General features: G+C 42.2%; 3 protein-coding genes across 3 annotated transcripts in view; 1 reads left to right on the top strand and 2 right to left on the bottom strand.

The window, feature by feature from the left end:
• The window catches only part of LOC118080166 (major histocompatibility complex class I-related protein 1-like), a 194,200-nt gene that overhangs the window by 75,266 nt on the left and 95,239 nt on the right, over window positions 1-23,695 (top strand). The window lies entirely within an intron of this gene.
• LOC148687171 (vomeronasal type-2 receptor 26-like) lies at window positions 9,795-11,636 on the bottom strand. The gene is made up of 2 exons (XM_088664205.1): window positions 10,896-11,636; window positions 9,795-10,151 (listed from the first exon to the last, which is right to left on the bottom strand). The coding sequence occupies exons 1-2, from the start codon at window positions 11,634-11,636 to the stop codon at window positions 9,882-9,884; spliced, it is 1,011 nt and encodes a 336-aa protein (XP_088520331.1). The 3' UTR covers window positions 9,795-9,881.
• Window positions 19,309-22,405, bottom strand: LOC118081353 (vomeronasal type-2 receptor 26-like). The gene has a single exon (XM_060269800.2). The coding sequence runs from the start codon at window positions 20,660-20,662 to the stop codon at window positions 19,658-19,660; it is 1,005 nt and encodes a 334-aa protein (XP_060125783.1). The 5' UTR covers window positions 20,663-22,405; the 3' UTR covers window positions 19,309-19,657.

Here is a 23,695-nt window from a genome sequence, read left to right as displayed (position 1 = left end):
AAATAACATCAAAGGCCCCGGGGATTGTATGGTTTTTTTCAACTCAATGCTACTCAGAGACAAAATACTGCAAAAGAAAAAACAAGAAAGTCTGACGATAGACGGGAAAATCATCTCCATATTTAAAGAAATTCCCAAAAGGATTCGGCAGAAAAGACAGAACTATAAAGTACTGACGGATGCTCTATCGAAGCAAAATATGTGGTATGCTTGGGAGTTCCCAGAAGGACTCACGTTTACATTCAAAGGTAAAAGGAAAACGATCAGATCGGCGGAAGAAGCGGAAAGATTTTATAATAGACAAAAGAAAGAACAGTTTGGGGAAGAAGAAGAGAACTAAGACGAAGTGACTCTAACATATAAAGGCGGATAATTTAGTTACCTACTTTCGATTTGTTTCTCGTGTTCATGATGGAATTGTAAACAATAGTTGCTCACCCTTATTGTCTCCTCCTCATACATAATTTTTCCCCTTTCCTTTTTTATTCTTTAGTCCCTCCCTTCCCTCCTTTTTCCTTTCCCCTTGTTCCCTTCCCTCCCCCTTCCCCCCCTTTTTTTCTTTTCTTTCCTTTTTTCCCTCTCTATTCTCCCCTTTCCTCCCCCCCTCATTGGCTGCTCCCCTCCTTTCCTCCCCTTTCCCTCCCCTCCTTTTTTCCTTTCCTATTTTCAAGAATTTTTAAAATCAAAGCCGACATTGATAGCCTACAGTTGAAGTGATATAATAAAGTTATGAATCTAAAAATTATTTCATGGAATATTAATGGATTAAATGATAAAATTAAAAGAAATAAGACGGAGCATATATTGAAAAAAGATTCCTGGGACATTATATGCCTCCAGGAAACGCATGTATCTAAAGATCATGAAAGGGTATTAATTAATATTTTTTTTAAAATATTTTTATTAATTTTCCAATTAAAACCAATTATATCACATTCAATATTTCAAATTATACACATATATATATCAATCAAACCGAATGTTATGCCAAATCATCTAAAGAATTTATTTTTTGGTTCCCATGCTTCAAGAAATTGGGAATTCCTCGCAACTGTCCACTGCCGTCTTATTTCTAAAGTTCAAATCGTCCTCCAAGCTCATAATATTCCAAATCTTCCCCTTACAGTCACATAGATGTTTTCCACTTTCATCCGATTGTTCCAGCTGCTGAGATAAATATCAAACAAAGTTTCACAGATGTTCTTTCTCCTGTGTGAGTTAATCAGTCCAGCCTCCCCATAAATCTTCTTAATGGAGCTCCCTGTTGCGTCGAAGTAGCAGCGCCATCTTAAAAGGCTCAAATCACTTTCATTTTCTCTCATAGCCATGAAGATTTACGATTTATTTATCTTTATGGAATTTACAGCTTTTTCAGGCAGGAGACCCAAACATCCAACCATGAACTCTTGGTAAATTAATGGATCTCCTTGCCCTATAGCTGAACTTAGCTTCAGGTCGCTGCTCCAATTTAAAGTGCGTCACAGCTCATAAATCCTCCGAACGCGTCCAGAACTCCTTCCGTCTGACTAGGGGGGGGCTTTTCTCATCGGCAACTCCACATCTTTAAGAAATATGCTCAGTAACAACAGCTATAAAGTTCAACTCACACAGTCTTTTGCTTCTCTTTCACTCCAAACAAACCAGGACATCGCGTCCGGGAAGGTACGAGGCAACATATATGAAGAAAAAATAAAAAATAAAAACTCGCTTCCCTTATCGCTCCGTCCCCATCAATCCTTCTTCCAGATGCCGTACATTCTTTGACTCCTCTCACTCAGCAGCATAAAATTCTCAGCAGTAAACAGCGCTTCTTCCCCTCCTTCTGAAGTATGTCCATAGATTTAAGCCTAATTATCTTCTTTAACCATGGAAATCCCCGCCATGCAGATTAGCGTCCGGGGGTCCTGGCCGTCGTAAGTGCTCAGCCCAAGCTCCCCCCACTCCAAAAACAGTCGGAGTGGGTCTGGGGGCATCGCGGGCCAGCGGCCCCTCTCCGTAACCCCCGGAGAGGGTAGGGGGTTGCCATTTACTCCCCTAGCAACCGCCAAATTCCTTACGAAGGTCAGAGAGATGGAAAACAGGTCCGCCATTCCTGCAGGCGGAAACCGGAACCGAAAGGGTATTAATTAATAAGAGGTTGGGTACAGAATTTATATCATCTGATGTGAAGAAGAATAGGGGGGTGGTTACGTATGTGAAATCTAGTATAAAGGCCGAAAAGATATTCCAGGATAAGGAGGGAAGGATGTTGGGAGTGCGCTTGACTTTACCAACAGGGAATGTGACAATAATCAATATTTATGTTCCAAATGGATGTAAACTGGATTTTTTTAAGAAATTGGGGAAGAAGATGGAAGAATATATAGATGAAGAAGAGGTAATCATACTCGGGGATTTTAATGGGGTTATAGTACCACAATTGGATAGAACAAAAGGGAGGAAAAAAAATAGAGGTAAATTACCGGAAGCCTTTTTCAATATAATAAGTAATTATGAATTAAAGGATGGGTGGATAGTGAAAAATCCCGAAGAAAAGAAATTTACATATTATTCTGGGGCTCAGAAGTCGGCGTCAAGGATTGACATGATCTGGGTGTCATCTAAATTAATGTCTAGGGTAGAAAAATGTGAAATCCTAGCAAAATCCATATCGGACCACAACCCAGTTATGGTGAAAATAAGAGAATATAACAGACAGATTAGAAGATGGCGATTGGATGAGAGAATTCTAAATGATGAAGTATTTGTTGAAAAAGTTAAAGGTTTGTTGAAAGAATTTTTTAAAAACAATATCTCGAAAGAAGTAGATTTGAGACAACATGGGATGCAAGCAAAGCCTTTATCCGAGGCATATACCTTCAACAAAAGAATAGGGTTAAAAGAGAGAGAGAAAGAAATATGGAGGAAATTAGGAGAGAAATGGAGGAGAAGGAGAAGGAGTTAGCCAAAAAACCAGACAATAGAAATTTGGTAACACAGATTAAGCTTCTACAAAATAAATTATCTACATTGGCGTGCCATGAAATTGAGAATAAAATAAAATGGATGAAACAAAAGACATTCGAACATGGGGGGAAAGCAGGAAGGCTTTTAGCCTGGCAGATACGCAAGAAACAGAGTGAAAGAATGATTACAAGCATAGTAGATAAAGGGAAAAGGTTGAATAATAGAGAGGATATACAGAAATGTTTTGTCAAATTCTATAAAAATTTGTATAAAAGAGAGAATATTGATGGAGAAAAATTGGGAAATTATTTTACCAAATGCGATATAAACCAAATTAATGAAGAAGAAAAAGAGTTACTTAACAAACCGATATCAAAGCAAGAAGTATATGAGGCTATTACTAGATTGAAATTGGGTAAGTCACCTGGAACAGATGGCCTATCAAGTCGGCATTATAAACTGTTTTGGGAGGAGATAGGTGGTGTGTACCAATTGTTAACAAATGAAATCTTAGAAAAAGGAGTGTTCCCAAAAACATGGTGAGAAACATTTATAACATTAATACCAAAGAAAGAGGGAGAGAACGATCAGGTGGGATCCTTCAGGCCGATCTCTCTACTTAATGTCGACTATAAAAATTTTAGTGATATACTAACCGGAAGACTAAAAAAGATATTAAACGGGATCATTGGACATGACCAACAAGGCTTCTTACCAGGGAGAAAAATGTCAAATAATATGAGAATTTTCTTAGATTTAGTCAAGTACCTAGATTGGATGCCAAGCAAAAAAGTAGCTTTTATCTTTTTGGATGCCGAAAAAGCCTTCGATAATTTGACATGGGAATTTATGAAAAAATTGTTGAGGGAAATTGGAATAGGGGGTAAATTCTTAGAGGGGATAAATGCAATCTATAAAGAACAGAAGGCAAGATTGATATTAAATGGAGAAATAATGGAGGAATTTGAAATCCAAAAGGGTACCCGTCAGGGATGCCCCTTATCTCCTTTATTATTCATTTTGTCGATTGAATTTCTGTTAAAAGACATCCAAAGAGATAAAAGCATTAAGGGGATAACACTGGGGAAGAACATCTATAAAACCAAAGCCTTTGCCGATGATGTGATCTTAATGTTGGAAGAACCATTAGATTTGATAATTAATTTAAAGGAGAAATTGCAAAAATATGGGGAAGTGTCAGGCTTTAGAGTTAATATGAATAAGACCAAAATGATAGTCAAAAATATAGGGAAGAAAGAAGCAATAGATTTGGAGAAGATTGCAAATTGGGAAATAGTTAATAAAATCAGATATTTAGGAATTGTTGTTACCCCCAATAATATAAACCTGTATGAGAACAATTATCTCAGAGTATGGAAGGAGATTAAAAAAGATTTGGACCGCTGGAAAGAGTTAAATTTGTCTCTATCAGGAAGGATAGCAGTGATTAAAATGTCAGTGTTACCGAAGATCCTGTTTTTATTTCAAATGTTACCTATCATAGGAAAGAAAGAAATTTTTGATTCATGGAGAAAAGATCTAAGCAAATTCATATGGCTAGGGAAAAAAGCAAGAATTCAATATAAACTATTGACGGACAGCAAGGAGAGAGGTGGCTGGGGGGTCCCTGATCTTAAATTATATTATGCCTCCGCATGTTTTTGCTGGATGAGGGAATGGATAGTATTAGAAAATAGTGAACTCTTGGAATTAGAAGGGTTTAGGAATAATAAAGGATGGCACGCGTACCTATTACAGGAAAGCAGAGGAAAGGATAAAAGCTTTACGGATCATATAATTAAAAAATCGGTATTTAAAATTTGGGAGGAATATATAAATTTATTAGAAACAAAGACGCCCTGGTGGGCGTCACCATTAGAAATGACAACAATGAGTGGCCGAGGTAAAGATGGAAAATGGCCAACTTATCAAGAACTAACAGTGAAAGAAGGGGATCAATTTATACTGAAGCCATTCGAAGAGATTAAACACCACTGTGCTAGCTGGCTACATTACCTACAAATACAAAGTTTATTTAAAAAACATAAAGAATTAGGATTTAATGAGGGGAAATCTAAATTACAAGAAATTTTGATTGATAATACGACTAAATCATTGTCCAAGATGTATAAATTTTTGTTGGAGTGGGAATTGAAAGATGAGGAGATAAAATCTGTGATGACAAAATGGGCTCAGGATATAGGAAGACCAATATATAAAGCACAGTGGGATAAATTGTGGAGATCGACAATGAGGTTTACAGCGTGTTCAGGAATCAAAGAGAACATGATGAAGCTTGTATATAGATGGCACCTGACGCCAGAAAAATTAGCTAAAATCTACAAAACAGAAACAAAAAAATGTTGGAAGTGCCAGGAAAAAACTGGTACGTATTTTCACTGTTGGTGGGAATGTAAAAAAATATATAATTTTTGGAATGATATATATGAAAAAATGAAGAAAATGATAAAAATTACGTTTGAAAAGAAACCTGAATATTTTTTATTAAGCCTAATCCCAGAAAATTTCTTATTTTTATAAGAAATTTTCTTATATGCGTGCGCCGCGGCGAGATTAGTATTAGCCCAGAAATGGAAAGGAACTGAAATACCAACAATCCAAGAGTGGCAAATTAAAGTAGTAAAGTTCATGAACCTAGCAAGAATGACGGCGGTAATTAGGAACATATCAAAACAGAGAATAAAATCAGAATGGAGATACGTGGAAGAGTATTTTAAAAAAGAAAACATCAAAACAGAGCTAGTGATTTGTCTGGAATAGAGAAAACATGCAGGAACAATTCAATTGGATTTAATAAGAGGGAAAGCAAATTAAAGAGGAAATAATAGTAAGGGAAGCGATATATTGGCGATTGGAAGCCAATTTTAAACTAAAATGAATGGATTTTATGGAGATAGGCCCATGTGTTAAGATCTGACTTGGGGATTGTATATATATATATATATATATGTGTGTGTGTGTGTGTGTGTGTGTATATATATTCTTTTGTTATGTTATATTACGTTATGTTATGTTATGTTGTTATGTTATGTTAAGTTATGTTACGTTATGTTATGTTTATCTAAGTTGATTTTGTTTATTATTTGTAGTTTGATTGAGTTAATCTGTTTAGATTAATTTTGATTTGTTTATTTATGTTGATTGGTTTATGTTGGGTGGCTTAAATATGCAGTTACGTTACTTATATCATTTTTGTTATGCGATGCTATTTAAGTTGTTAAGCTATCCTACGTTATTAAGTTATTTCAAATTTTCTAGTGTGTGTATATTTTCTAGTGTGTGTATTTTTTAAAAAAATTCTCTAATAAAGTCTATTTTTTAAAATCTTTAAAAAAAAAAGACCCGGAGCCGACTGTAACTCAGATCATCAGCTTCTTATAGCAAAATTCCAGCTTAAACTGAAGAAAGTAGGAAAAACCACTGGGCCAGTAAGATACAATCTAAATCAAATCCCTTATGAATACACAGTGGAAGTGAAGAACAGGTTTAAGGATTTAGATTTGGTGGACAGAGTGCCTGAAGAACTATGGATGGAGGCTCGTAACTTTATACAGGAGGCAGCAACGAAAACCATCCCAAGGAAAAGGAAATGCAAGAAAACAAAATGGCTGTCCAACGAGGCCTTACAAATAGTGGAGGAAAGGAGGCATGCAAAATGCAAGGGAGATAGGGAAATATACAGGAAACTGAATGCAGATTTCCAAAAAATAGCAAGGAGAGACAAGAGGGTCTTCTTAAGCAAGCAATGCAAAGAAATAGAGGAAAACAATAGAATGGGGAAAACCAGAGATCTGTTCAAGAAAATTGGAGATATGAAAGGAACATTTCATACAAAGATTACCATAATAAAGGACAAAAGTGGTAAGGACCTAACAGAAGCAGAAGACATCAAGAAGAGGTGGCAAGAATACACAGAGGAATTATACCAGAAAGATATGGAGGTCTCGTACACCCCAGGTAGTGTGGTTGCTGACCTTGAGCCAGACATCTTGGAGAGTGAAGTCAAATGGGCCTTAGAAAGCACTGCAAATAACAAGGCCAGTGGAAGTGATGATATTCCAGCTGAACTATTTAAAATTTTAAAAGATGATGCTGTTAAGGTGCTACACCCAATATGCCAGCAAGTTTGGAAAACTCAGCAATGGCCAGAGGATTGGAGAAGATCAGTCTACATCCCAATCCCAAAGAAGGGCAGTGCCAAAGAATGCTCCAACTACTGCACAATTGCGCTCATTTCACACGCTAGCAAGGTTATGCTTAAAATTCTACAAGGCAGGCTCAGGCAGTATGTGGACCGAGAACTCCCAGAAGTGTAAGCTGGATTTCGAAGGGGCAGAGGAACCAGAGACCAAATAGCAAACATGCACTGGATTATGGAGAAAGCTAGAGAGTTCCAGAAAAACGTCTACTTCTGCTTCATTGACTATGCAAAAGCCTTTGACTGTGTCGACCGCAGCAAACTATGGCAAGTTCTTAAAGAAATGGGAGTGCCTGATCACCTCATCTGTCTCTTGAGAAATCTCTATGTGGGACAAGAAGCTACAGTTAGAACTGGATATGGAACAACTGATTGGTGCAAAATTGGGAAAGGAGTACGACAAGGTTGTATATTGTCTCCCTGCTTATTTAACTTATATGCAGAATTCATCATGCAAAAGGCTGGACTAGATGAATCCCAAGCCGGAATTAAGATTGCCGGAAGAAATACCAACAACCTCAGATATGCAGATGACACAACCTTGATGGCAGAAAGTGAGGATGAATTAAAGAACCTTTTAACGAGGGTGAAAGAGGAGAGCGCAAAATATGGTCTGAAGCTCAACATCAAAAAAACCAAGATCATGGCCCCTGGTCCCATCACCTCCTGGCAAATAGAAGGGGAAGAAACGGAGGCAGTGAGAGATTTTACTTTCTTGGGCTCCTTGATCATTGCAGATGGTGACAGCTGTCACAAAATTAAAAGACGCCTGCTTCTTGGGAGAAAAGCAATGACAAACCTAGACAGCATCTTAAAAAGCAGAGACATCACCTTGCCGACAAAGGTCCGTATAGTTACAGCTATGGTTTTCCCAGTAGTGATGTATGGAAGTGAGAGCTGGACCATAAAGAAGGCTGATTGGTGAAGAATTGATGCTTTTGAATGATGGTGCTGGAGGAGAGTCTTGAGAGTCGCATGGACTGCAAGAAGATCAAACCTATCCATTCTTAAGGAAATCAGCCCTGAGTGCTCACTGGAAGGACAGATCATGAAGCTGAGGCTCCAATACTTTGGCCACCTCATGAGAAGAGAAGAATCCTTGGAAAAGACCCTGATGTTGGGAAAGATTGAGGGCACTAGGAGAAGGGGACGACAGAGGACAAGATGGTTGGACAGTGTTCTCGAAGCTACGAACATGAGTTTGACCAAATTGCGGGAGGCAGTGCAAGACAGGAGTGCAAGACAGCTATGGTCCATGGGGCCACGAAGAGTCGGACACGACTAAACGACTAAACAACAACAGTATTATTCACTTCACCAAACTCGTTTCAGGGATTTACCACGGCATAGTTTTGTTTTTGTTTTTGCTCTGGTTAAAGCCCACATGGCAGCTACGGCTCCTCTGTCAACTTTGGGCCCATTGATGCATTGTCATCTCTCCCTCTGAGTGGATGAAAAAGGGAAAGTGTAAGGACAGCCTCTCCACTCTTTCCTCCTCTCCAACTGAATTCCTATGCAAAACAGAGAAAGCAAGGAAAACGGCAGAGATGTACACATCTAGGAAGTGGCAGTCTTCCTGGAAATGGCCACCTTAGGGATAATATAAAACGGGCCCATATTGGGAAAATATCCAAATTTAGCAAATTTAGCCTGTGTGGTGTAGCGGTTAGAGGGTTGGACAAGACCCCGAGAGACCAAGGTTCAAATTGCTTCCTGGGTGACCTTGGGCCATTCACTTGCTCTGAATATGTCCTACTTCACAGGGTTGTTGTGGCGATAAAACAAACCACGTATAGCATTTTGAACTCCATAGAGAAAAGGAGGGATATATCAGGTATAAAGGCATTTCAGAAGTACGAAAGCTATAGAAGCTGAAAGAAGGCACTGAAGCTAGAAGAAGAAGAAGAAGAAGAAGAAGAAGAAGAAGAAGAAGAAGAAGAAGAAGAAGAAGAAGAAGAAGAAGAAGAAGAAGAAGAAGAAGAAGAAGAAGAAGAAGAGTAGTAGTAGTTTGGATTTGATATCCCGCTTTATCACTACCCGAAGGAGTCTCAAAGCGGCTAACATTTCTCCTTTCCCTTCTTCCCCCACAACAAACACTCTGTGAGGTGCATGGGGCCGTGAGACTTCAGAGAAGTGTGACTAGCGCAAGGCAGATGCATGTGGAGGAGCGGAGACGCGAACCAGGTTCACCAGATTTCGAGTCTACCGCTCTTAACCACTACACCACACTGGCTCTCGTGTGGGGAAGCAAACAGAAGCTAACGGAAGTGTTCCGGAACCTTTTAGTGTGTTTGGAAGGTTTCCAAGGTTCCAAGGTTTTCACGGAAGCAGACATGCATCTGGAAAGAGCTCTGTGTTTTCAGGTCAAACTGCCCCTGAACTGCCTATAAATGCAGTCCAACATGGTCACATGTTATTCTTACTTTTACTCTCTCTCTCTCTGATGTTCCTTCACTCTCTCAATCCGAATTGATTTACTTAAAGTATATTGTACATTTTAAGTTTTTTACTGTTATATTTTTCTGCCACTGAATTATTAAGAGATTGCCCTTCCAGGGGTCTGCTATTGAACTGTCAAGCTTATTATGGGTTCAGTCAACTTTTACAATTTGATCTGCTGCATCCTGAGTCCTCCCTGGAATCATGTCCCTTCTTGGAGATGCAACTCTACTAACAACTGCACAGGCATCCCCCCGGAGTCTTTCGGGGCATGAATTTAGACAGGGTATAAATGCAAGAAATAAATAAATGCAATCACCTTGCTGAAGTTCCCAGGCCACACAATGGCTTCCGGATTAATGGTGAATTTTATGTCGGAGGATGCCTGTTCCTCGATTGTCCCAACCTTAATTCTGCTGTGAGATTTATTGGGAAACACGACCCAGTTCCAGATATCAAAGTTGGCAGTCAGCTCCCCATTCTTATCAAAATACATCTCTCCTATGGATGAATTAGAAAACTGGATTTCTTTTAAGAAACTTTGAAGCTAGAATGGCAGGAGAAAACACCAGCATTTAGAAAACATGGTATCAGGGTTGCATGTGAGAACTGCAGGCTTATATGCAAACCCCATTGCAGATGATAGTAAACTATATAATTGCAAAACAATTGAAGGATGTTTCCTGGGCATCTGATATATCAAATCTGTTCATGAGCTTGAATATTTTGTGGGATGTAGTCTTGTTTTCCTGTGACAATTGAGGAAGGTTCCAGACCTCTTACTAATTTGTAGCGAACTTGTGTCAGCTATATTTGATGATTTTTGGGCCAGTATAACTGGTCCTTTATCAGATTTTTAATCCTCTTCGGGATAAGACCCAAATAAACATATATTGAGGACATGGCCAAGAAAGCGATTTGAAACTCTAGAAAGCTTGCATGTGTTTTAATTTGCGTTAATCTATCATATTGTGATTTCAACTTTCTATAGGTTTCAAATATAGGGTTCAAATTAGTGTTTTAAATTTCTTTGTACTAATTTTATTCTTTTAACTCTTTTGTAAACTGTTTTTTCATCAGTCAAGCGATATATACATTTTATGAAAATATATATTAATGTGAGTGAATGCTCCTTAACTATTTAAAAATCCTATGTTGTGAAGCAATATTTCCCCATACTTTTCTTTATTAATTAGCTTCAAAGGATAGTACAGCTACAAAGATAGATGAAAAATTCAATTAAGATTCCAGAGATGGACAAAGTATTTGCAAAAAAGGGGAGAGGACAGACCTGCCATGGCTGCAACCTTTGACGGTCCAATCTCTCTCCTCTACCCGCCATTAACCTCCATTTTGATCTGGATGAATATGCAGCATTTAAAGCCTGAGCAACAAGTTGGATCCCGTAGTAAGTGCTGTAGCGATCGTGAGACCAGATTGCCTCAATCTTCTCCTGGGACAAAGTTCCCCGTTGTTCTGTGCATCTTGTCCAACCCTCCATAGATACCACATTGTTTGAACACGAACAAGAGAATGCTCTCTGACAGAACGGTTCAGATGTGTATGAAAGCCGAGTATAGTAGCTACATTCTGTCTGTCTTGGTGTATTCCTTACAAAGGACAAAGAACCTTGGCCAGGCGTGTTGTAAGGAGAACCACAAAACAAAATCTCGTCAATGTCCTGAACATCCGTTGTGATCCAGACTATCCCCTCAGATCTCTTCACTTCCTGAAAGCGTTGTAAGTATGTGATTATATAACTTCCATGTTCAGAGTCTCCATAGTAAATGAACACCTTGACTTGTCTCAGGAGAGATGGTTTACAACGTAAGGATGACATCATCTGGACGGAAAAAGGAATTATTTCCAAGAAAGCAACACAAATCTCACTGTGGAGCAGCAGAGGTTTGATGGCACTCAGGAACCTTTCTCCATTGCCATTGTCTGGAACAAATAGACCAACCCAAGTCCATCCAAAATGCAGCAGCAGCTTGACAATCCCCATGTACTGGGTTTTTTCTTTTGGGACCATCCAGTAGATAAAAGGAAACTGTTTTTTTCCTTTAAGATCATATGCAGTAGAGCCCAAACTGATCTAGGAAGAAAAGGATTGGTGTCTTGTTTTCAGGAATACAAAAGAAAGGCCCTGTCACATGATCAGGCCAATAATCATGTGACATCTAATCCAGCATTCTGTTCTCACAGGGGCTAACCAGTTGCTTCTGGGAAGCATTTCATGCCTCCGATGGAGAATCTAGAGCTCACATAGATGGAAGTGGCTCCAATGAATATTGAGGCAGAATAGGGCATCTGGGGCTTTCAGGGGTCATGGCATTCCAACCTCTTCCTAGAATCACAATGGGCAACTTCACAGAAGGAGAGGCAGAGGCAGAAGCTAAGCAGTGACATGGTCTGCAGGAGTGCATGAAACTTAATCTCCATGCTCATTTAGCTTCTAGAGACAACCACTGGTCTTCTTAAGAAAGAAGAAATCTTGGGGAGCAAGGAACTATATTGAACAATGATGATACTACTACTTCCTATACCAGTCAGGTGAGGGTGAGAGAAAGAGACTGAGGGCTTTCCAAATCAGTTCCCACTTTCTTAAAATGTGAGATTCTTTCTATGATCTCCCTTTTTGGGTGCTTGTGATTTGTGTTCCCTGGAGAGCAGGGATTGGGAAAATTTGGCCCTCGGGATGTTGCTGAACTCCCATCAATCCCCACAAGGATGGCGAATGGCCAGGAATAGATGGCTTGGCAGTTCAGAAACCTCTGGAGGGGTGAATGGGTTTCTCAACACTGGTGGAGATATAGAAAAGAGGAAGGAAACATAGCTGGTCTCCAATCCCCTCCAAAGACCTACCTGGGGCATTTTGTAGATGCCCAACATGCTTGAAATCTGGCTGCCAATTTCAGAAGTAGTTGCTTCAAAAACAGCTATAACATTACTCTGTCTTCCACAGCTGTAGCTTGGAATGCTGTCTAGCATGGCATCAGCCGCTGTTCTGGCATCAAAAGCAGCCTCATAAATGTTGTAGCCCAGGGTGACATTGGGTAAAAGCTGAGGATTCTGGTTGCTCTCTTGAATGGCAAATAAGGGAGACAGGAAGGGAGAAGGGTCCTCTAATGTTGGACTGCAAATAAATGAATGAACAAACCATTGTTTCGACTGTCCACTTGAAGGAGTAGAAACTTGTCCAGGTGCTCCAACAAGAAAATGAATAGTTTTTAGGAGAACTTGCAGCTTGGGTGAATTTGATCTGAATGATAACTTACAGTTTCTGGAACTCAGAGACTTGACAGGAACTATTGACAAGATGAGAAGGGAGGAAAGAGAGAAATAGCAGACATTTTGTCCGCAGAGGACAGGAAAGAAAATCTCAGGTTTCATAGGCAGAGTTATGGTATCATAGACATAGTGGCTTCAAACAACTGCTGGCTAGGTTGCGAGACAAGCACTGGCCTTATGTGGTTTTACGTATCCCATGCACAGAAGAAGGAAATGCTTTTGCTGTTTTCCAACAGTAAAGGTAAAGGACCCCTGACAGTTAAGTCCAGTCGTGAACGACTCTGGGGTTACGGCGCTCATCTCACTTTACTGGCCACGGGGGCCGACATTTGTCCGCAGACAGTTTTTACAAGTCATGTGGCCAGCATGACTATGCCGATTCTGGCAAAACCAAGGCAGCACACGGAAACGCAGTTTACCTTCCGTAGCAACATTAAATCATGGCTGAGAAGAAGGTCAAGATTAAGGAGTTCATAATGAGTAGCACCTGTTCCCAAACTCAACGGGACTTGTGAAGTTGTTCCAACAATTTCCCCAGCCCACTTAACTAGCCTTTCTTGAAGCAACTTCTTCTCCCCACAAACCAAGTAATTCATACATCAAACCGGGGTTTCTAGTTAACACCCAAAAACCAAATGTACTGTAGTCTGATTCACTCCAACCAGCACTAAAGTTTGGCAAATGTTTCGCAGAGAAAACCCTGCATTTAGCAGCACCCCACAAATGGAGCAATTGACAGTCAAAATATTGTCCAATTTATTCCCAACCCGGGCCAACTATTCGATTCAACAGGACCTGAACACGTTGCAGAAGTTTGACAACACACCCAAGAAGCAGGAAAAGAGATGATCACCTGTTCCCTAGATGCTGCATTTGTATTAACTAAACTGAAGCCGCCACAAATAAAGTGTTTAGAATCAACCTTCCAGTTTGCAGGATACCAAGAGCCACTTAGATGCTGCCTCTCAATAACCAAACCTTCTTTCAAAGTCAATAGATGGGCAAAGGAGGGGAAAGGGTTTGTAAGGGATGGTCAGAAATCAGCTGCTATCACTGGCACATAGCAGTGATTGTGAATGCAGGGTGGGTAAGATACAGTCACTTACAACATAACAGGGTTTCTGGGGTGCTGGAAAAAGTCAGGTTTGTTCATTACAACACCACCTTGTACTATGACCCCACTAATGAGGTGGTCTCCTGGCCTGTAATAATTCAACGGATCATGACGCTCTTCCCGATTTAATGGACATTTTGCTTTCAGCATCCCACTGACTCCATGGGGCATTAGCAGCATAAATAGCAGCAGAAGTAATATCATTCTGGCTATGCCTGCAAGAGTCATACACTCTTGTGGCAGCAAGGAAATTAGTAGCACACCTGGCCTCCTACAATATCTTCAAGCAAAGGTAGACAAAGGAAACCTCCCACAGAACGGAGCCCTGCCTGCCCCAAATCTCTCAGGGAAGCCTTCGGATATTTATAACCCAAGTCTTTTTTCAGGCTTGTGACAATAAGTTACCTCACCCTGCCTGTGATTATGATATTTATTTTATTTTAGGACTCAAAGGTCATCCCTGGCGAAATCCCTGGACTAGATAAATAAATCACCATGATTTTGATAATTATAATGTTCAGAAGGTCCACCTCCCTGGCATCTGTCTGTGACTCAATGGGCAGGGGCAGAGTGAGAGCAAAGCATGTTTGTGAGAACTCACAGATGGGGCTGTCAATCTGGGCCCTGCTAAATTTGAGGAACATCAACTTCAGGAAAGTTCAGAAAATTATAGAAAAGTTACGATGGATCAAGTCTCATAAGGCAGGACATGACTGAGGTTTATAAACTCATGCATAGTGTGATTAACATAGATGGGGAAAGGGTTTTCTCTCTCCAAACTAGAATTTTGGACTCAAGTGGAACTAAAACCTTGGTCTCCTAGGCTCCAATCCTAATAAACTATACAATTCTGAAGAAGTGTGCATGCACACGAAAGCGGATACCAATGACAAACTTAGTTGGTATCTAAGGTGCTACTGGAAGGAATTTTTTTATTTTGTTTATACAATTCATGGACATCCAATGAAGCTGATTGTTAGAAGAGTCAGGACAGAGAACAGGAAGCACATTTCCACACAGTTAACTTGTGGAATTAATTGCCACAGGATTCCGTGATGACCATGATCTAGGATGGCTTTAAAAGAGGACTGGCCAAATTCATGTAGGACAAGCTTCTCAGTGGCTTATAGCTTGATAGCTTTGTGCTAACCTCCAATGTCACAGGCAGGATGCCTCTGAATACTCATTGCAGCAAAACCCTGCTTGTGGCTTCCCATTGGAGCATCTTATTGGCTTCTGTGAGAGCAGGTAGCTGCAAGAGAGGAGAGAGAGATATGCTTTCCCTGTCGGCTGCTGTGAGAGCAGGTAGCTTAAGTAGACTGGAGTCTTTGATCTGATCATTTGGAGCCCCTTGTATGTCTTTATGCAAGCCTTTGTTGGGGGGGAAAGCCTATTGAAATTGCTTATCCAGGTTCTTTCATCAGTTTTCAACAGAAATAAGAGCACATTCCCACCTAATTTGCCTTGAACATTTGGCTTCACCACATGAGTACATACAGGGGGGGGGGTGAGATTTGACCAAGGAAAGCAAGATGCCTGCTTTCCAAGGAGGGACAGGGCTGTGTCACTCTTTGAATCTTTGGAATATTTCTTGACCAAAGATCAGAGGCAAAAAGAGGATGGGTGATTATTATTATTATTATTATTATTATTATTATTATTATTATTATTTATATATACCACCCCATCTGGTTGGGTTCCCCCAGCCAATCTGGGCGGCTTCCAATAAAATAATAAAATACAGAAATCCATCAAACATTAAAAGCTTCCCTAAACAGGGCTGCCTTGAGATGCCGTCTGGAGGTCTGGTAATTGGTGTTCTCTTTGACCTCTGGTGGGAGGGCATTCCACAGGGTGGGTGCCACTACCGAGAAGGCATGTGATTCAGTCACTGCATGACCAGCGCAATGTGGCCACCGGCACACCTTCCTTCTTCTGCTGGGGATGCTCCTCGACTGAGTTGGGGTGGGGAGGCTGTGGGGCTTTAGACACCCATCACTTCCTTTGTTAGCGGGAGAAAGCTAAGCAAAGTCCAGGTATTGTTGCCACTGTATAAGGCAGATGCATAAGTGAGCTGGTTGGGTTGTATCTTTAACCTGAACCTTTGTTGTTGTTGTTGCTGTTGCTGTTTAGTCGTTTAGTCGTGTCCGACTCTTTGTGACCCCATGGACCATAGCACGCCAGGCACTCCTGTCTTCCACTGCCTCCCACAGTTTGGTCAAACTTAAGTTCGTAGCTTCGAAAACACTGTCCAACCATCTTGTCCTCTGTCGTCCCCTTATCCTAGTGCCTTTGTTAGCTCATTGCTTATCTCTTTATTAGAGACCTTGAACAGAGGGGGCTCCTAACTAAGCACCTTTAACTATCTACACCTCCCAGGATTCTTTGTAGGAAGTCATGAATGTTAAAGTGGTATACATGTGCTTTACATTCATGGTGCGGTGATGACCCCAGAAGATTGCTCCTTCCTTGGAAGAATTTCATTCATACATAGTTGGGCAGAGGAAGGCTATTAATATAAATGTTATCTATAGTGTCCAGCAGGTAACAATCCATTATACATTCAAAAACAGTGTCTTCCACTGCAGGTGTTAGTGGAGTTTGGGGCAGATTATTGAAAATGTGTTGTATTGCTCTGAAACACTATATTGATTTACATCAGTACATGTCAATGAAATGGACCTCTTCAGTAACAAGTCCATCTGATTGTAAGAGATATAGGATTGTAGGGCCTTTCCATCCTTATTGCTCAGTCAGGCGGAGACCCCCAAAACCCCAGTCAGCCCCCGAGCAGAATAATGACACCAGACAATGTTCTATGGGATTAAAATTGGCCCCAACTTTATTAAGATTCAGATGTAGGGAGACCTTGGCACAGGCACTGGGCGTTTATCTTCCCAGCGCCTGGGTAATTTCCAGGTTATCCAGCATATATGGGGGTTGGGCTAGCTCTGGAGAACATATGTTCAAGCATATAGCCCGTCCCCCTTTTCGCCGTCGCTGGAGGGGGAGGGCAATGACGGCTCCTCGGCGAATGGTCAATGCCTCCCGCCTAGACCCCTTTAACAGGAATCCCGGTATCACCGCCGCAATGGGGGCGGGGGTCACCTCCCCCACGCCCCCCCATTTTGGTAAATGTCTAAAGGATTCTGCTCAAGACCTGCAACCGCCACCCGAGACCGCCAATCGAGGTCTCGCCGCCGAGACTACCTGCACCTGAAAAGACGCTTCACAAACCACCAACCATTCCAATAGGCCATGCCTAATGTCGCTCAGCCAATAATTGTTACCAGCGGCTGTGAGGTGTACACCATCAGGCCGGAACAGCTCCTTCCTGTATATTTTGATGCCGGGATGCTTCACAACGTGACCCCCCAATGCACGTGATTGCTGCATGCAATGCCCTGTTTATTTTTTCAATGGTGTCATTAAGCCTTATAGGTGTGGAGTTGCTGCGCCATTGCAGGCGTGGAAGAAGTTCTGACCAGAATATGGTGATGGTGGGGTACAGTGTATGTATGCAAACTCTCCAAGCCCACCATCGCCGTCATGGGGGCCGCTTGCTTTGCAAGGGTCCAGTAGGAATTTTGCCATTTGGCTGATTGGCTTTGCCACTTGGTTTTTGCCTACTGCTTAGCAAATCGTCACAACTTGTTAGGTTGGCGGTTAGTCTTTTGGTTATCGAATCTGGTTGGAAGAGGGGTGTGGCATCCACATGCCTACCCCCCACTCCTTTATGTTGCTCCACATAGAAGTATTCCGTTAAAGGAATCCTGGGGCTTACGCTCTCGTCCTTACATCCCCGCCACAGGCGGGGCTGGGGGGCCATTATAGAGTACGAGCCTTGGGGAACATTCTTGGTCGAGAGGGGAGAATGTCTGGGCACGGCTACCTCCTCTCCCAGGGGTGTTTACTTGACTTCTCTATACCCTTGGGGAAGTCAGAGCTGGTATTGTCCCAAGTGGACAGATTGTGAGTCCTGTCCCAAGTGGGCAGATGATGTGAGTCCTGTCCCACGTGGACAGATGAATTGAGTCCTGTCCTAAATGGACAGATGAAGATGGTCCTTCTTAGAGAAGGATGAATGATTAACCAAAAGCCTAAGCCAACACTCAAATTAAAATGTATTTAAATAAAGTTGTGGCCAAATTAATGCCCAAAACCCAAACCTAAAATACTGTGTCTGTTTTGAATTATTAAAGGGGGGATTTCTGGCAGCCTCCAACTTGAGCCTTTTGGTTTATAACTGCTACTACAACCCAGTTGTAGTACTGGTTATTTGTGATATGTAGATGCTGGAAAGGTTTACTATTTTATTTTATTATTTTTTAAGTACAAAATTGCAAGTGCACAGAGTAAAATAAGAGACAAAGAAGAGGAAGAAACAAGAAATAGTAACCATGTAGAAAAAACAGTAGAGGAAAAACAATAAAAAAATATACTGTGTACATTATAAAAAAGGGGAGAAAATTCTTGTTGCAGTTCACCAGACCTAAATCTAATATGGTATTTAGAAAAATGAATTCCATATATTGTTACATTTGTCCATGGCAAATCTACACTTGTACACAACTTATTCATGTGTAGCGACTTTCTACATATCTTCAATCATTAAAGGGAGCTGCATTTTTATTTTTCCATTTTTGTCATAGAATAGGCATCTAGGAGAGTCCATTCATATTATTACTCATGTATAATGTACAGTGGTACCTCGGTTTATGAACACAATTGGTTCCGGAAGTCTGTTCATAAACTGAAACGTTCATAAACTGAAGCAAACTTTCCCATTGAAAGTAATGGAAAGTGAATTAATCCATTCCAGACGGTCCGCGGAGTAAGCGTTCATAAACTGAAGCGAACTTTCCCATTGAAAGTAATGGAAAGTGGATTAATCCATTCCAGATGGGTCCGCGGCGTTCATAAACCGAAAATTCATAAACCGAGGTGTTCATAAACCGAGGTTCCACTGTATAATGAATGACTCATGTATAATGTAACATAAAATCCATAGGAAAATGCAGGTAGACCTGATATGGATGTACAAAAAAATGAAAGCAAGACGATGGTGAGAAAAGCAGGTACATCAATAATACTAATGTGATGCACTTCAGGAGGTGACAGGAAGTCCAATTTTTATTTTTATATATTTTTTCTTTTATATATATTTTTTCTTTTTTCTCTTTTTTGTAGTTTTTCCTTCTTTTTTTCTTTTTTCTTTTTCTTAGGTTTTGTCTTCGTATTCTTATTGAATTACAGTACAGCAAATAATTTGGAAAGGGAAAAAAAATAACAAGAAGACTTTTTAAAGTTTGTAATAATCTTTATTTCTTAACATTTGAAATGGAATATTGTATACGTATACAAAAATGTATATAATGTATATAAGAATGTACTAGGATTAATATAATAAAACTTACAATTCAAAAAAAGGAGGGTCCATTCATATTATCACTTTGTTAGATTACACGTTTTCCTCTGCAAATTTAAGACTGTTCCATAGAGTTATTTTCAAGGGTGAAGAGGTTTGTGGCAAGACAATTGCACACACACTTATATCATTTGTGGTTCTATGACTTAATAATGTTTCCAGTTTCCCTGACACAAACCAGGGTAGGGTAAACGTTAACAACATCATATTTTATGTGAAGCTAACAATCAGAAATTCCTTCACTTTTTGTAGTTAGATGTGCTTTTATGTTCAGATCTGGCTGGAATATGATAATGTAGCACTTGGGAATGAAGATGCAGCCCAGAAGCCCAGTACTGGAGGCCAACATAGAGAAGACCTGCACAGCTACCATGTACTTCCCCTTGGTGCTCAGGTAAGTGGGCACAAAGGACACCCACACACTGCAGAAGACCAGCATGCTGAAGGTGATCAGCTTGGCTTCATTGAAAGACCCTGGAAGCTTCCTGGCTAAGAAAGCCACCGTGAAGCAGATGGCCGCCAGGAAGCCCATGTAGCCAAGGACAGTGTAAAACATGGCAACAGATCCTTCATTGCATAGAAGAATTATCTCTCCAACTTGAGAGTGCATGTCGGAGTCTGGGAAGGGTGGGGAAATTCCCAGCCAGATGGTGCAGATGACAATTTGCATACTAGAACAGGAAAGGACAATGGAGTTGGACAGACTCTTCCCCAGCCATCTCCTCGCCTTGTTCCCTGGCTTTGTGGCCAAGAAGGCCAGCACCACAGTGATGGTTTTTGCCAACACAGAAGAGACAGCGAATGAAAATATGATGCTGAAGGCTGTTTGTCGGAGAAGGCAGGTCACTTTGCTTGGCCGGCCAATGAACAGGAAGGCGGACAAAAAGGAAAGCAGGAGGGAGATGAGGAGGATATAGGATAAGTCTCGATTGTTAGCTTTGACTATGGGAGTTTCCTTGTATTTAATGAAGATTCCTAGCACAATGCCAGTGGTCAAGGACAAGAAGAGGGCAAAGGAAACCAGGACAATCCCCAAGGTTTCTTCATAAGTCAGAAATGTTATCGTTTTGGGGATACATTTGTCTCGCACTTGATTTGCATGCTGATCTTCTGGGCATTTAGTGCAAAGCTTTGCATCTAAAGAAAAGAAGGACTTCAGTATCACTAACAAAACTCTTACATCTGTAACTGTGTTATTCCAATGTTGTTGTTGTTGTTTAGTCATTTAGTCGTGTCCGACTCTTCGTGACCCCATGGACTGTATTGTTATTCCAATACAGTGGGACAATATAACGAAGTGGAAGAGGTCAGGAAATCAGAGAGGGACATTTTCCTGGCTTAGGGCAGGATTTGCTTGAAGAGCCCTAAATCCTACGCAGACTAAAAAAGGCATGCTGAAGCCATTTTTGAGCATTTTACTCTGACGTAGGCATCATCAAATTTACTTCTTAGGAACCCCTAAATGTCAGAGTATGAGAACAGATTACAGAGTGTTCTCCTTCTATAAGGAAAGTTTACACATGTTCTGTTTTATTTCATTCATTGATTATTATTTTTGTTCCAATTCTATTACCGTATACTTAGCATGGAAAGTATCTCTAAGGTGTGCACAGAAAACTAAAGCAACAGCAGGCAACTTAAGCAATAATCAGTTATGTATAAACATGTTACAATAATACAAGATTACAATATATGTAGAAACGAATATCACTCCTTGTCCTTCTGATGCACTTCACCTCACAGACTCCGTGTTCTCACCAAGATCACAAACAAAGTCACAGCTCTCCCACAAAAATCTGAGGAAGAGGAACATTCCGAGAAACTGGTGATCTCACAGGTCTTTCTGTAACCTCTGCCCTCTTCTCCTCCAGGTCCTTTTAAAGACAGCTCTGCTCCAACCCGGTGTGAAGCAGAGTTTGGAGAGCAGGATTTAACCCAAAAAGGGATGCAGAGCCTGGTGTGGTCTGCCTGCTGATCTCCCCCTTTCCCTCCGCAGTGATAAAGAGAAGGTTTCCCAAAGTAATTGCTTTGAACTGTGTTGTGTTAACGGTGGAGACTGAAATTACAGAAGCCTTGAAAGTTGAGAAATGCCGTTAACATCTTCACCGAAATATCTGGATGAATGGTTTATTTACTCATCAGTGAATGTATTAAAGATATCAAATCAATGTACAAACGGGAATACTGTACAATTGTACCTTGATCTCAACCAGAATGTGTTGCGGGAGTCCATTTGACTCCCGAAACCGTTCAAAAACCAGAGCATTCACATACAGGTTTCAATCGTTCGGGATCCAATTTGTTCAGCAGCCAAGGCATTTGAGATCCATGGTATGACTGTACAGTGGTACCTCTACTTATGAATTTAATGCATTCCGAACGCACATTCATAAGTCGAAAAAAAATGTAAGTCGAATCCCATAGGAATGCATTGGGAGAAAAAATCCGTAAGTCGAAGCAACCCTATCAAAAAATTTGTAAGTAGGAAAAAATCCTCTCTAAACAGCATCCAAGATGGCGGACGGAGCTCCATGCGTAAGTAGAAACATTCATAAGTAGAGTTATTCGTAAGTAGAGGTACCACTGTAATAGAATTTCAATCTCAGGACCTCTATGAAAGGAAAATACAGTGGAACCTCTACTTACGAATTTAATCCGTTCCGAATGCACATTCGTAAGTAGAAACATTCGTAAGTCAAAACGATGTTTCCCATAGGAATGCATTGGGAATGGATTAATTCGTTCCGGAGCCTAGGAAAAAGACCCTTTAAAAGAGACTTTAAAGGCATGCACAGCAACATTAAATGGCTAAAATGGCAGCGCGTGGAGACGCAGCGGCTGGTTGCTCCCTAACTCTTTAATTAGGTTTTTATAATTTTGGATTATGCGGAATGCTTTATCGGAGTGGATGTAGCAACCGAGTAATTTCATTGTTCCCGCAAGGGGACAATGACAATAAAGATATCTTATATATCTTATTACCTTTCAGCGCAGGGAGCGCGGGTGGGTGGCGGCGAGGCGGCAGGTTAGTGGTGGCGGCGGGGGCCTGATCCGGCCGTAGGCCAAGTGGGGAAGGCGGCTATCTGGTGGGAGGCCAGCTAGTGGTGGCGGCGGGGACCGATCTGGCCGTAGGCCGAGCCCCCGAGGCGGCGGGGCCCGATCCAGCCATGGGCCGAGCGCCCAAGGCGGCGGGAGGCTGCTAGCAGCGGACGCGGGGCCCGATCCGGCCATGGGTCGAGTGCACGAAGCGACAGGAGGCCGCTAGCGGAGGTGACGAGGTCTGATCCAGCCGTGGGTGAAGTGCCCGAGGTGGCTGGAGGCTGCTAGTGGCGACAATGGGGCCCGATCCAGCCGTGGGCGAAGCGCCTGAGGCGGCAGGAGGCCACTAGCGGCGGCCATGGGGCCCGATCCGGCCTTGGGCAGAGCTCCCAAGGCGGTGGGAGGCCGCTAGTGGCGGCGATGGGGCCCGATCCGGCCTTGGGCAGAGCAAACAAGGCAGCAGGAGGCCGCTAGCGGAGGCGACGGGGCCCGATCCAGCCGTGGGCGGAGCGCCCGAGGTGGCGGGAGGCCGCTAGCGGCGGCGACGGGGCCCGATCCGGCCTTGGGTCGAGCAAACAAGGCAGCAGGAGGCCGCTAGCGGAGGCGGCGGGGCCCGATTCAGCCGTGGGCGGAGCGGCCGAAGCGGCGGGAGACCGCTAGCGGCGGCGATGGGGTCTGATCCGGCCTTGGGTCGAGCAAACAAGGTGGCAGGAGGACGCTAGCGGAGGCAAAGGGGCCGATTCAGCCGTGGGCGGAGCGCCCGAGGTGGCGGAAGGCCGCTAGTGGCGACAATGGGGCCCGATCCAGCCGTGGGCGAAGCGCCTGAGGCGGCGGGAGGCCACTAGCGGCGGCCATGGGGCCCGATCCGGCCTTGGGCAGAGCAAACAAGGCAGCAGGAGGCCGCTAGCGGAGGCGACGGGGCCCGATCCAGCCGTGGGCGGAGCGCCCGAGGTGGCGGGAGGCCGCTAGCGGCGGCGACGGGGCCCGATCCGGCCTTGGGTCGAGCAAACAAGGCAGCAGGAGGCCGCTAGCGGAGGTGGCGGGGCCCGATTCAGCCGTGGAAAGTGAATTAATCCGTTCCAGACGGTCCGCGGAGTAAGCGTTCATAAACTGAAGCGAACTTTCCCATTGAAAGTAATGGAAAATGAATTAATCCGTTCCAGATGGGTCCGCGGCGTTCATAAACCGAAAATTCATAAACCGAGGTGTTCATAAACCG

The sequence above is a fragment of the Zootoca vivipara genome, chromosome 2 (assembly GCF_965207765.1).
Source record: "Zootoca vivipara chromosome 2, rZooViv2.hap1.1, whole genome shotgun sequence".
NCBI classification, from domain to species: domain Eukaryota; kingdom Metazoa; phylum Chordata; class Lepidosauria; order Squamata; family Lacertidae; genus Zootoca; species Zootoca vivipara.
This window is presented reverse-complemented; position numbering and strand designations above follow the sequence as displayed.

What these genes read in the sequence shown, in the direction of transcription:
- LOC148687171 (XM_088664205.1), bottom strand. Translation starts at nt 11,636, where the DNA reads ATGGTCCCAAAAGAAAAAACCCAGTACATGGGGATTGTCAAGCTGCTG. An exon ending in AAAGGTTGCAGCCATGGCAG is followed by an intron (nt 10,152 to 10,895) that starts GTCTGTCCTCTC and finishes CTGCCATTCTAG; the next exon opens with CTTCAAAGTTTCTTAAAAGA.
- LOC118081353 (XM_060269800.2), bottom strand. Translation starts at nt 20,662, where the DNA reads ATGACTAAACAACAACAACAACATTGGAATAACACAGTTACAGATGTA.